Source organism: Chanodichthys erythropterus, chromosome 8 (genome assembly GCF_024489055.1).
Source record: "Chanodichthys erythropterus isolate Z2021 chromosome 8, ASM2448905v1, whole genome shotgun sequence".
NCBI lineage: Eukaryota > Metazoa > Chordata > Actinopteri > Cypriniformes > Xenocyprididae > Chanodichthys > Chanodichthys erythropterus.
The window spans coordinates 22,735,646-22,750,601 of NC_090228.1; the positions used below are offsets into that span (position 1 = coordinate 22,735,646).

Genomic DNA, 14,956 nt, shown 5'->3' on the forward strand with positions numbered 1-14,956 from the left:
TTCATATTAATTTATTATCTAATTAATGATTATTATGAATTATGAATCCAGAAAGTGGATTACAAAAGCCTCTGAGGCCTTGACACCTGATTTCAGGTTACAATCACAGGTTTGGTTTAGTCATGAAATCACATTCAAAGTACAGATACATATAAGCTTGACATTATTCATGTGACATGGACAGAGAACAGAATAGTTCAAATTAAAGTGATAACTAAAAAACTATGTGAAATATATATCACATTCCAGTCGGTTTATGGCAAAATGAGATAAAATACACAGGGATTATTACTTAGACAAGAAAAATAATTGATTTTGGCACACACTGCCAGACAGATGTTTGACAATCAATGAGGTTGAAGTTGATTCCCTTGAGCATTTCAAACCGTAACAAAAAGTACAAATGAAAGAAACATGTTAGTTTGGCTTGAAACTAAATCATTCCATACATCAGAAGCTAATTATTAATTATGCATAAATGACACACACACCAAAGTTAATCACATTTAACATTAACTAAGATTTTCATACATTTGTATGTCAAGTAAACTTAACCTTTGGCCTTGCATTCACAGCGTGTGACATGTCTGTATGTGAAGTGGGTCAGAGAGCTTTTGCTGCAAGTCAGCATGATTTCTCTCATCTCATAACCTTTCTCCTTACAGCACTGGTGACTCTGTTCAAGTTGCAGTGTCCCATTAGTATGAACCCACCTGCAAGACAACACAACAAATAAGGATCAACTCAGGTGCCACGCATATGTAACCCCTCCGGTCGCACCACTCCGAGTGGGATTCAAGGACACATACATATGTTACTTTGGCTTATGGCATGATGCAGTAACAGAGCTAAAGGTTTGTACAATCAGAGGTAAAACACCACATTTTTTCATTAAACGTTTGTATAATATTATTAATAGATTTTTTTTTAATGGGGCACATAACTGGACTAAAACCCTCTGGGATCAAGAACCAAATTTCCTAGACATGTTTGAAATGACTAAAACATGAAAAAAAAAATTAACAGCATTTATTTGAAATAGAAAACACTTGTAAGATTGTAGTTTGTATTTCAAAACTGTAGTTCAGGTACTGTGTAAATATAACATATTAATAATACACATGCAAAATATGTGAGAATATACAGTGCTCGAAGAGGGTTGGTACACACCAGCACTTCTATATTTTAACCTGAAATCGGAACAGGATTTCAACATACATTTATGCATACAGTTAACTAAGCTATATAGGGGAACAATATGGGGATGTGACTTAATATAATTACACATACGTACATTCATTCATTGAAAAAAAAAAAAAAATGGTATTCTGCAAAATGTCAAATGATCTGAGAATACCCTCTAGTGGCCAAAGAGCTATTTGTCAAGGAAATAATTAATGTTTGACAGACGTGTGCTAATTGCTTTAGTTGCGTATTATCTAATACTACAACAGACCTTCACTTGAACGTCCAGCGAACAAAGTGTATTTTTAACAAAACAGGTTTTGAAATCAGGTGTTATACTTGCCTGTTGTGTGTCTCACACTGGCCCTCACAAATGGGCAGCTCGACTTCCTGTGTGCAGTCAGCAATTGTGACATTCGTCCTTGTCACTCTGGCAGCACATGTAGCATTACCTGTGATACACAGAGCAAAACAACTGTGAGCAAACATGACTAAGAAAAAAATATCTAAGTAGCATAAAATAATAATCATTTGATTGAATGCTCAAAAGAACAGTAAAGTCCCAACAAATGGCAAACACTAAAAATCCTATTAATGTTCTCTATAAAGTAACACATTTTGAATGATAAGGTAACCTTTCCTGACAGCTCTTAATATTATAATTATAATATTTATTAGGCATCAGCTATTTGCACTAAGTGCAAATAGCAATAGATGCTATTTACACTTGTAATATCATAGAGTAATATTACTTAGTAATATCATAGAGTGTAAATTATTATATTTATTAAAATTATTAAATGGAGAGAGAATAAAAACCATCTCGGGTTACGGATGTAACCCTGGTTCCCTGAGTAAGGGAACGAGACGCTGCGTGAAACGCATTGGGAACCTTCTGCGTGATATCGTCATTGAAGCACTCCTGTATCCAACCAATCGTGTAACGAGACGTCAGAGGCGGGTGACGTCACGGACCAGGAAACTATAAAGCATGCCCGGATGCAGAGAACGCTAGCTTCTGTGGAAAATCTGAAGCAAGCTCTCGCAAGCATGAAGGGGTACGGCGAGAGACGCAGCGTCTCGTTCCCTTACTCAGGGAACCAGGGTTACATCCGTAACCCGAGACGTTCCCTTTCGTGGGAACTATCGACGCTGCGTGAAACGCATTGGGAACGCAATCCCAACTGTGCCGTACTTCAAATGCTTGTTATGTTAGCTCGACAGTACGGAGGACCCCGGAGTGGAGCCCACATCAAGGTTATAATATTTGATAAATGTGTGCTGGCTTGACCATCCAGCTGCATCACAAACGTCACTCATAGAGACGCCAGACATCAAAGCTCTTGATGCCGCCATACCCCTTGTGGAATGAGCGCGGACGTTAAAGGGAGAGGACTGTCCAACCACTTTATATGCAAGTGAGATGGCCTCAACCACCCACTTGCTTATCCTCTGCTTGGACGCCGGTCCACCTTTATTAGGAGAACCGTAACAGACGAACAATTGCTCTGTTTTACGCCACAGGGCAGCTCTGTGGACATAAACGTCCAAAGCCCTCACTGGGCAAAGCAGATTTAGTTTTTCCTGATCCGAGGATATAAAAGGAGGAGGATGAAAAGCTTGAAGCACAATGGGACCCGGGACATTGGTGGGGACCTTAGGCACATAGCCAGGTCTAGCATGAAGAAATGCCCTCACCATTCCAGGAGCGAACTCCAGATACGAGGGGGCCACTGAAAGGGCCTGAAGATCTCCAATTCTTTTTAGAGAAGTAATAGCAAGTAAAAATATCGTCTTTAAAGTCAGAAACTTTGCAGACACCTCCTCCAGCGGTTCAAAGGGAGCCTCAGCTAACCCACGTAGAACCACTGATAAGTCCCAGACCGGGGTCCTTGTGCGCACTGGAGGCCTCAGCCTCAGTGTACCACGGAGGAAGAGTGACACGAGGGGGTCTCGACCGACCGAGGAATCCCCCCCAACATGATAGGCTGATATAGCCGCAACATAAACCTTCAAGGTTGAATAGGATAAGCCCTCCGAGAATTTTTCTTGGAGAAAAGATAGCACAAAGCTGATAGGAGCACGGACAGGGTCCGTTTTATGTTGTCTACACCAGGTAGAGAATAGATTCCACTTATAAGAGTAAAGCTTCCTCGTGGAGGGAGCCCTGGAGCTAAGTATGGTCTCAACAACCTCAGATGAGAGACCAGCTTCTATGAACCTGTCCCCCTCAGAGGCCAGGCCCATAGTTTCCATAGTTCTGGGCGGGGATGTATTATCGCGCCGCCCGCCTGAGATAGAAGATCCTGTCTCAAGGGGAGCTCCATCGGAGCGCCGTCTATCATGGACACCAAGTCCGAGAACCATATGCGGGTCGGCCAGTATGGGGCCACAAGTATCAGGCTGACCCCTTCCTGGCGTACTTTCTCCAGGACTCGTGGGAGCAGAGCGAACGGGGGAAATGCGTACAGACGTAGCCTCGGCCACGTCTGTACCATGGCATCCAGACCCAGGGGTGCTGGATGCGTGAGGGAGTACCAGAGCGGACACTGGGTTGACTTTCCCGAAGCAAACAGGTCTACTTGTGCTTGACCAAAGTTTTTCCAAATGAGATCCACCACTTCTGGATGGAGTCTCCACTCCCCGGGCCTCGGCCCCTGCCTCGACAGGGCGTCCGCCCCCACATTCTGACTCCCGGGGATATAGGCTGCCTTCAACGAAAGCAGCTTCCCCTGAGACCACAGGAGGATCCGACGGGCCAAGTAATTTAGTTGGCGAGACCGTAGACCCCCTGATGGTTTATATAAGAGACCACTGACATATTGTCTGTGCGGACCAGCACATGATGGTCTCTCAGGTCTGGGAGAAAGTGTTTTAGTGCTAGAAACACCGCCATCATCTCCAGCCGATTTATATGCCAGGAGAGATGATGGTCCTCCCAAAGACCCTGAGCTGAGCGACCGCTCATGATCGCTCCCCAGCCCGTGAGGGAAGCGTCTGTCGTAAGCACTGCGCGACGACCAGAGGCTCCCAACACGGGACCCTGGGACAGGAACCAGGGGTCTTTCCACACGGCTAGAGCACGAAGGCATCGCCGTGTGACTTTGATCATTCGAAAAGGGTTCCCCCTCGGGGAAAACCCCCTGGTCCTGAGCCACCACTGTAGGGGTCTCATATGCAGGAGGCCAAAAGGAATTATGTTGGACGCAGCTGCCATTAGACCCAACAGTTTCTGAAACTGTTTCACAGTGAGAGACTGGCCTAACTTCACCCCTTTTACGGCTGACAGAACAGAGCTCACACGGGCAGGAGTCAGACGTGCCCGCATTATTGTGGAATCCCACATAACACCTAGATAATTGGTGGTCTGAGCCGGTATCAGCACACTCTTCTTGGCATTGAGCCTCAGCCCAAGCCTTTTCATGTGAGACAGAACAACATCTCGATGTTGAACTGCTTGTTGCTCTGAGCGAGCTAGAATCAACCAATCGTCGATGTAATTCAGTATGCGAATGCCCTGGAGTCTCAAAGGAGCCAGGGCTGCATCCACGCACTTCGTGAATGTGCGGGGTGATAATGATAGGCCAAACGGAAGAACCTTGTACTGGTAAGCTTCGCCCCCGAAAGCAAACCTGAGCAACTTCCAATGAGAAGGATGGATGGACACATGAAAGTATGCATCTTTCAAGTCTATCGTCACAAACCAGTCCTCGGACCTGATTTGGGGAATGATCTGTTTGAGTGTAAGCATCTTGAATTTCAGTTTTTGTACAGACTGATTTAACACCCGTAAATCTATGATAGGACGAAGTCCCCCATCCTTCTTTGGAACTATGAAGTAGCGGCTGTAAAAGCCTGACAGCTTGCTGGGAGGAGGAACCCTTTCTATAGCTCCTTTTTGCAAAAGTGTCATAACTTCCTGTTCCATAACCAGAGACTGCTCGGGGGTCACCACTGTGGGAAGGACCCCATTGAATCTGGGAGAGCGAGACCCGAACTGAATTCTGTACCCCTTTTCTATCATGAGCAGCACCCAATTTGATATATTCGGTAGAGTTTTCCATTCTTCTAGAAAATCTACTAAGGGAACCAGTCTCTCGAGACTGGCCTCTGGTGTTTTTTGAGCACTTGGCTCGGCGCTCTGAAACGGCGTGCCGGCAGAAGTCAGCCGAATCAAGTGCAGTCCAACCCTCCTCGGAGGATTGGCGGGGACCCGACGCACACTGGATGGTGAAGATAGCGTGGTCCCCGGAGGGCGCTGGATGGAAGCGGGTGCCAGGTGTTTCAACACCACGCTTCCTCCAAACGGGGGCCGCCCTCCTGGGTCCTGACCCACAGATATCAGGACCGCTTTTTAGAGGCCTTCCGCGCCACAATGACAGCCCGCAGGTCGGTCTTGGGCTGAGAAGGCTTCTGTGCAGCCCGCCCCTGTCCCCAGAATCTACGTGGGGGAGCACGGGCGGCCACACTGATCTTTTGCTGCGCTCTGTGGTGCGCTGAGGAGCTCGTTGCGGGCCGAGACTGCTCCCGCCCAACAGTCTCGGCGGGGATTTTAGACCGGCGGGGGAGGAACCTCTGAAACGCCGCAGATTGTTTCTTGGTCTCCTGGAACCTCTCGACGACAGTTGTAACTGCGTCACCGAAGAGGCCCGCAGGAGACAGCGGCGCGTCCATAAGGGCAGACTTATCTCTGTCCCTTATGTCGGAGAGGTTCAGCCACAAGTGCCTCTCCGTGGCCACCAGGGCTGCCATAGAACGGCCCACTTCCTTAGCCGTCTCCTTGGTGGCACGGAGAGCCAGGTCTGTCGCCATGCGCAGTTCCTGGATGCACTCAAATGTGGCCTCCCCGCTGGCATCTATTTCCCCCAGCACTTCAGCTTGATAAGCTTGCAGCAGCGCCATGGTATGAAGACACGCTGCTGCCTGCCCTGCTGCCGCATAAGCTTTGCCCACCAAGTTAGATGTAGTCTTAAGGGGCTTGGTGGGCAACGTCGGTGCTTTTAGGGACGACGCCGACTCGGGTGAGAGATAGCCCGCGAGCGTCTCTTCAACCCGGGGCATCGCCGCATAGCCACACTGTTTCAGCCCCACGATATTACTATAGACCGAGGTCTGGGGGCTGAGCACTCTATGCTGAACCGGTCTGTTCCAAGATCTAGACACCTCAGTGTGTAGATCCGGAAAGAACGGCAAGCACCGACGTGGAGGTAGTGACCGCGCGGGGAGAAAGCGCTCATCGAGTTTGCTTTTGGGCTTTACATCTCCCCGCTCTGCTTCTGGCCAGCTAATATTTAATTTGGCAACAGCTCACTACCTCCATGAGCTCCTCATGTGCAGCAGAAGAGGATGGCGGTTCCTCATCCGCTGCTTCGACACTCATCACGTCAACATCCTCAGATGAAGACAGATGAAGTGCCGATGTCTCTCCCCGAGGGGAAGAAACCGCTGGGCGTGCTTCCACCACGGCAGGAGAGACAGTGGGTCTGGCAGCTAAAGGGAGAGATAGGGCGGGGCCCGTCTCAACCCCCGCTGCCAGATCCATTTGTGAACCCCACGAATGGAGCCTTCGCTCTGCCTCGGCAGCAGCGGGACCCGATCCGCGGGGGACACCAACCGAGGCACCCTCCGCTTTATCAAAGAGTGCCCGGCGAGATCGCAGCACTCTGAGGGTGAGCCTCTCACAATGCACGCAGACAGCTCCCTCGAGAGCTGCCTGCGCGTGCTCAACCCCCAGGCAAATAACACACATATCGTGTGTATCCCCGTCGGGGATAAAGCGAGTACAGGGATGCACACACTTCCTGAATCGCTTGCTGCTTTCATCCGCCATTTCTTACTTTTATATTTGTGTCTTATGGGTGTGTATGTATGTATGTTTGTACTGCACCTCTTGTCCTCAGACAAAGAGAGAGAGAGAGAATGACAAACAATAAGACGCACAACAGCGATCTTTAGACACACACACACTTGTTGCTGCAACTCTTGTCCTCAGACGAAGAGTGAGACCAGAGAAATATATATATATATGGACAGACAACAATAAATAAGACACACGGGATAACATAGAGCGCTTGCTGAAGATAACAGAAGCTAGCGTTCTCTGCATCCGGGCATGCTTTATAGTTTCCTGGTCCGTGACGTCACCCGCCTCTGACGTCTCGTTACACGATTGGTTGGATACAGGAGTGCTTCAATGACGATATCACGCAGAAGGTTCCCAATGCGTTTCACGCAGCGTCGATAGTTCCCACGAAAGGGAACCTCCCTTACACCTTCCTCTAACCCTACCCAATAAACACTTTTAATATTATTAAACACTCATTCGCAGTTTATTTCCACTTTTAGAACCTTAATAAAAATTTTTATTTCAAATAAATGGGAGCATGGCAAAAGGCGGATTCTAAACCATGTTAAAAGCCAAGTGTGCGAGCCTTACTTGCTACTGCTGCGTCACTGATGGGATTCTATTTGCACTTTTGGCAATGTCTTTATTTATTTATTTATTTATTTATTTATTATTATTTTATTTTATTTTTTGTATTATGATATACTCATTTTATTTACCATAATTGATCACTGTTCAAAAAGTTTAGGATCTGTCTTTTTTTTTTTTTTTTTTTTAATACTTTTTTCCCACAAGGTCACATAAAATTGATCAAAAATTACAGTAAAGACATGTATAATGTTACAGGTGTTTTCTATTTCAAATAAATGCTGTTCATTAAAAAAATGTATCATAGTTTCCACAAAATATTAAAGCTGCAGTCTTTAAGTTTTGTCTCTTTGTCGCCATCTCTGTTTGAAACTTGCAATTGCAGTTATTTGTGGAATCATCATTTTTACGTGGGTTGTGCATCGGCACAGCTCCTCAGCGCAGATAAATCTACTGTTTGCTGTCAGTCACCACCATTGGTGTGGATACTGTACTTCAGAATCACAGATTCTGTGTCTTGGAAGTTTGACCAAAATAAGAATTTTCACTGGAAAATGTCATCTGATCAATTAAGTAACATGTCTGCTACTAAAAGCATTACAATAAATCGTGCTGCCAATGGTGATTAAATCTATCGATCACTTAGCTCGGATCACGTCAAACTGTGCAAATTATTATTATTGTTATACTTTGTTCTCAAATTGTTAATGTTAACAACATCAGCATTGCGTGACTATTTTGTATTTGTATTTAGTGTGTATTAGCGTTACCTGTAGATTTCAATTTCTGTTGTCACTGATGATTTTCATTTAGGCCTTTCCCGCAGAAACCCACAGTACCACATTATTAGAAAACATTATTACAAGCTTACCGTTATGAATCGGGCTAAGGTAAGAAGATCATTTTGAACACTGGCTGGTTATGTACTTGCTCAAAAATTGATTTTGGATCATTTTTAACCAAAAAATGTTACGGACTGCAGCTTTAAGCAGCACAACTGTTTTCTACATTTTAATAGGAAATGTTTCTAAAGTAGCAAATCAGCATATTCAAATGATTTCTGAAGGATCATGTGACATTGAAGACTGGACAAAAGGCTGCTTTGCCATCACATAAGTACATTTACATTTTAAAATATTTTATAATATGGATTAAAACATAATATTTTAAATTGTAATTTCATAATAGCCTGTTTTTACTGTATCTTTGATCAAATAAATGCAGGGTTGGTGAGCATTGGACGTTATGTACAGTATACTTATATACTGTACTGGAACTGGAACCAAGTGAGTGGTCACTGGAAAAGTGGGCAGTCTTGATGCTAACATATTGGTCTTGCTGCTAACATATGGAGGTGACATTAGGGAAGAACTAGACCCCACTGTGCTATGGTACAGTCCCATCAGCAGTGAAACATTTGTGTAAACCTACATGAATAGCAGCAATGATGTTCATCCCACACTCGTAAATCCTGGACACACACAAAACATAATAATGCAGATGCTTTATAGAAAATCTGACCAAAAAACATACACATGAGCAACAAACTTGATCTTGTTTTGTAATACTAATGTGATTTTGGTCATTCTCACCTCGTCACAGGTTTGCAGTGGACACACGGTTTTCTCAACCTCAGTTCCTGTCTCACTGCAGCTGAAAGACTCACAAGGACGTGAGGAGTCTCTCCACTGATCACCCACCTTAATCCACCAGAGAGAGAAAAACAGTTACATACATTGTTCAGTGTATTTTGTGCTAAATTTAGTTACATTGAGGTCTTTTAAAGGTACCTCTAAAACTATACTAAACAGACAAAACTCCCATTGTGAGTAAATATGTGAACTATTTCCTTTACCTTGTAAGTCCTTCCATTGTACTCGCAATTCTTCTCAACTGTAAAAGTAAAGAAAACATACTCTAAATCTATTTTTTGCAACAGTGGATCTCATGAAATAATCAATGAACAAGAATACATATTTATTCCAAGCACCAGTGGCACTATATAAATTACTGTATGTGGTGCTGTTGAAAGACTGCAAAATTACCACAGATCTGATTGTCACAGCAGTCAGAAACCAGGACAGAGAAGGCCCTGCAGACTGGGGTAGGTCCTGGAGGTTTGGGTATGCACTCTTCAGTCCGAGTCTGGTTATTACATGTGCATATGTGACAGTTTGATTCCCATACTGCCCCCACCTAACAGACAGACAGATGATTACTGTTATGCAGTATTCACAATAAACATCTATTATTCTTTAAAAGAAGTTTGTGGTTGGATTATTAAATGAACACTTACCGGCATGGGCTCACCCAAAGGCCCTTTACACACTGAAAAATAAATATGCGTGAAATTCATGTCTAAATGACCCAATCTAGAGAACATCTGCATAATGCATTGCTTATTTAGGAAAAGTATTTTTACAAAACCGGTTTTGCTAACAAAAGAGGTTAGCTTTATAGTTAAATAGGTCATCAACAGCTTTTAAATTTTATAGTTGTTAATTTTACCAAAATAATCATTTTTTATTGTAATGAAATGAATGTCATGGCCACGTTAATATATCAGAAATATTTAGTTGGTCTTGGAATAATCATTGCCGAATATTATTATTAAAATTAAATAAAATAATTAAATAAATCAATCATGATTAATAAATAAAATTTTGAACTGTATAATAGTTTCAGTAATTAAAATTATCATTATTATTATTATTATTATTATTAAATAAAACAACAACATTAATAATAATAAAAATAATAGGCCAATGTTATATATGTTATAGCTTTATATAAATCAGTTTTGGGATACTAAAAAAACAAAAAACAAAAAAAACAGAAAAGTTGTAAGATTTTCTTGCTTCCACTAAATCACACAAGGTGCTCTTTGGAACATTTTTAAATCATGCATAATATAGTATTAATATATAGTTGATTTTAGAGCTATTATGAATTACATATTATTAAAATTAAATTAATTAATTAAATCAATTATTAATTGTGAACAATATGAACAATAATCATGTTCACAACATCAGTAATGAATAGATTTGTGGATATGAATTGTTTGTATTATTCCCACAAATTAATTGATTAAAAATAATTATTTTAAAATATTACTTTAAATATTGGGCTTTAAAATAATAACAGTCGTTTTGAAATATTTGGTTGAATTTGTCCTGTTGGTAAAGAAAGTCACTTACTTGTGCATTCAGACACACAGATTTGCTTGTGATCTTCTGCAAGCATTTGTTCATCAGGACAAAAGCAGCCGGATCTCAGACCAACCACAGATGTCGCAGGCACACGAACTCTAAGGAAACAATAGAGTGATGGCTGTGAGGCTATACGTAGAAAATCACGAACATACCATCTTAGTCCTACCATTATAAGTAAAAAAACACTTTAAGAAACTAATGGAAAAATCTAGACAAACAAAGTAAAAGGTGTAGCACTCGCATTTTTCCTTGAAACTCAATCTTTTAATTGAGAGGTGAAATATGAAGCAGGGCTTGCACTGTGGGAATGTTTGAATCATTTAAAGTAAACTCTTTCTCACCCTCCTCGGCACACACCATTTGGAGACTCTCGACACTCATCGTACACCATTCCTTCAGGACATGTGATCTCTAAAACAGTGGAACAGACAAATACATATTGTTTTTGGGGTGTTACTTGTATTTCATGAATAAGATCCCTACTGAGTTGAAACTATTAAATCAAAGGTGTGCAGATGGTTTATTCTTTTATTTAGATTTTTAATTAGTTTTTAAGCTAATGAATGTGACTACATGATAATGCAAACAACAAACAATATGTAACAAGAGGATTTCTTACGTGCTGGACCTTATCATCAAAGTACATATCTTTAGTGTGGAGTATAAGTAAGCAAATCTGTATGCAGTAAGGGGCCCTTTGTAAGGGTACCAACCCAGGTGACCGAGTTCAATACTCAGACACAATCCCATGAGCAGTGGTTTTCAACCTTTTTGACTCCAAAGCCCACCATTGTCCACAAAAATATTCAAACGCCTGACATTCCTAGGCCTGGTTTCACAGACAGGGCAAGTTGCCTTCAGTTAAAACAGCTCAAACATGCATTTTAGTCTGGGACTAGGCTTAAGCCTTGTCTGTGAAACCTGCTAAACTTTGCGCAAATTAAATTTCAGAACTCCAATTCCAGTTTAAGAGTTCCCATTCTTTTTAATCTATTAATTTGCATAACTTTTCAAATCATTTGTGATTTACTGGATCTAGAAAGTGTCTAGAAATCATGATTAAAACCAAAATTTAGTTGTTTTAGATTGTTTTGTCTTACTTAAAATTATTTTTGAGTCTTCTTGGGGCCCTAGTGGGCCCTGGTACTCCTGGTTGAGAACCACTGCATAGCGGATCCTCTTTTATTATTGTCCAAGAAAACTTTTAAGTGGTAAATGCTTTTTGTATTGCTCAAATGAAGTACCTTCAAAGCTTAACCACAATTAAATGAAACATATTAAATGCTTTAAAAATATAACATAAAACCACCTACAGTATGAATTCCACAAATGCAATATTCGATGAAACGCAAAGACTTGCGGCTCTCTAAAGTTGTATATACGTAAAGGTTTAGGTTAGGTTTTAGGATGCAGACATGTTGATATTATATATATCAGTGTCCAAATGTACAATATAAGCATACTACTACTTTCTGAAACTATAATTTCATACTGTTCTCTTACCACAGGAGCCATTGGTAAGGTATCTCCAGTCCACACAAATACCAATCCTCTTGCATTCTGATGCAGCGTACTCCAAAGAGGAACAGGCACCAACACTGCTACTGAATGAACAGTAGTCAAACTGGCAGTTCTTCTCCACAGACGTAAGATTGATTCTTTCATTGCACTCCGCAAACACCCTGAGTAAAAGGCAAAGATGTTAACGACACCAATTATTTTCACAATTATATTCGCAATGAAACAGGCCGAGCAAAACTTTCAAATTGTTTATCCTTTTCTATTTTACTTCCGAAAAACAATTGTTATGCTTACTCATGGTGAAGAAGGTCACATATTGGAGGATTGCAGGGGGGTTGGGAAGGGGTTGGGGGTGGAGGTGTAGATGTGGCAGGGACACAAGGAACATTGGTGGGTGTAGATCTGCAGTAAGGTTTCAGAGGGTCTTCTACGACCCAATCATATGCAGTCTTATCACAGCAGTTGTCATCTTCAACTACTCCATTTCTTCGTATGCACGACTGACCACCACATACACCTGCAAAGTCAAATGGAGTAAGAGTGCCCAAGGTTATCACAGTAATTACTATTCATCTATTTTTAGTTCTACAGTCTGTGATATCTGTCATAAGAATCATATTGTATTGCATATGTCAATTACTTTTAATCGTACAATCAAATGATTGTATTTACTTACCACATTGTCCTTGGGTGTTGTTTTGGAAGTGCTCTGTAGCCAGGTTGATTAAAAGATTGTTGAATTGCGAAAGAGCAACATAGGAACGGATAGGTTTGATGTAGACGTAGACCTGGCTATCACTGCTTTCAAACTTGAAGACCTGATTTTCATATGGTGGCTTTATAGTCTCCTGGTTCAAAGTAGACTAGAAAAAAAGAAAATCTGCTTATTTTTAAAGCTCAAGCAAGCTATCATCTCCAGTCATTCACAGAAATACAACTACTGGCAAAGAAATGGCAAAAATCATTAAAATGATAATAAAAGGCTTATTGACCAGCTTAGGCTATACACAATTTGTGTAGATTACTGTTGAAGAAAGCTTAAAAATTATTATAAAAAAAAAAAAAAAACTGTTGCAATTAGCAATTACAATTTCTGAACAATGGTTTCCAAACTTCCAATGGTAAATCATCTTTAGTCCACCAGAAACAAAGGGGGGGAAAGCCTATTACAATTGCCTACTGTATTAAAAATGAGTTTTCATGAGGACTGGCTATATCAGTTATTTTAAAATCTTCACTTTGCTTTCTGTTTTTAACAGTCCTTGTCATGTTCTTGGCTAGCATAAGGATCACACTTTATACCTAGAGTCAGATGTATGGCTCTGGGAGACTAATTCATTAGGGCCCGGTTTCACAAACAGTGCTTAGGCTAAGCTAGGATTAAGCCTTATTTCAATTAGGGTATTTAAGTAGTTTTTTATGAACATACCCTAGAGAAAAACATTACTGTTTACTGTTTACATTACTGAGACAAAAAAAATGGCTCTGGGATATTTTAAGATATGTCACTGCAAGTTGCTTTCAGTTAAAAAGGCTCAAACATGCATTTTAGGCTAAGACTAGCCTTGTCTGTGAAACCAGGGGTATAATATTAGCATTTATTATTATTATTATTATTATTTATTATTATTATTATTATTATTATTACGAACCTACCTCCACTGTATACTCCTCTGTTACCATAAGTGTGACAATGTCATTCCAGTACTTCAATGTGATGCCTCTAGAACAGGAATTATCAATGTCCGGCACACAGTAATAGTTATCTACAGTAATGCTTAATCGGTGTTGCTGTACTTGCTCCTCCACTAGAGTGTAGGTGCAGTTGTCCATAAAGTCAAAAGCAATGCCCTGGAAGGAAATGTAGTGAGGGTCTCCATAAATCTGACACTGGCCTGGAAAAAGGAAACAAGAAAAATAAAATTACGATTTTTCTATTAGCTGTACAAATAGATAGCCCCACCACTAACTAATCCAACTGGTTGAGCCAATGTTTACATGCCAGGTTATTTTACTTACAGTCACACTTCCAGCTGTCACAGCAAGTCTCTTTATCTTTGACCAAAGACATCTTGTCTCTTGGGCAATCCGTCATGATTTTGGGTGTTAGGCAGGTTATGGATTTTACCTCAATCACTCCATCCTTACATACTTTATCAGTACAATCCTCTCTCCAAGTTTCTCCACATGACCAGCTTTGATTTCGCATCACATCTTTGCACTCACACACTGATTCAAAAAATAAGAAAAAAAATAAGATAACCCTTTAATCAATGAATTATAGTTAGAGTTCCATGTGTAGTTTAACCAGTAGTACCTGGAGTTGAGTGTTCAGTGGTAGGTATTGTAGTACTGAATTGAGGCGTCACCGTTGAAGGGGTCATTGTAAAAGGAGTCATCATTGAAGAAGTCATTGTTGAAGGAATCATCTTTGAGGGGGTCAGTGTTGAAGGGGTCATTGTTGTTGGATTTATGGTAGTAACACGCACTTGACGTGAAGTTGGAATGGTGACAGTAGTGCCAGTAACTATAATAAATTCTAGTAAAAATGAGAGAAAAAAACTTTTTAATGCATTCTGGTTTTGACACTTTATTATCACAT

General features: G+C 41.3%; 1 protein-coding gene across 1 annotated transcript in view; it reads right to left on the minus strand.

The window, feature by feature from the left end:
- Positions 1–14,956, minus strand: part of LOC137024614 (mucin-2-like) — a 39,276-nt gene continuing 24,320 nt past the window's right edge. Inside the window, exons 29-43 of the mRNA XM_067392361.1 lie at positions 14,672–14,893; positions 14,374–14,583; positions 14,011–14,249; positions 13,031–13,217; positions 12,649–12,871; positions 12,337–12,515; positions 11,175–11,244; positions 10,819–10,928; positions 9,915–9,946; positions 9,664–9,814; positions 9,474–9,511; positions 9,211–9,318; positions 9,050–9,089; positions 1,529–1,637; positions 1–713 (exon numbers count right to left, since the gene is read on the minus strand). Coding sequence (XP_067248462.1) covers positions 551–713; positions 1,529–1,637; positions 9,050–9,089; positions 9,211–9,318; positions 9,474–9,511; positions 9,664–9,814; positions 9,915–9,946; positions 10,819–10,928; positions 11,175–11,244; positions 12,337–12,515; positions 12,649–12,871; positions 13,031–13,217; positions 14,011–14,249; positions 14,374–14,583; positions 14,672–14,893 — 2,081 coding nt within the window. The 3' untranslated portion in view covers positions 1–550. The remainder of the gene's footprint in view (positions 714–1,528; positions 1,638–9,049; positions 9,090–9,210; positions 9,319–9,473; positions 9,512–9,663; positions 9,815–9,914; positions 9,947–10,818; positions 10,929–11,174; positions 11,245–12,336; positions 12,516–12,648; positions 12,872–13,030; positions 13,218–14,010; positions 14,250–14,373; positions 14,584–14,671; positions 14,894–14,956) is intronic.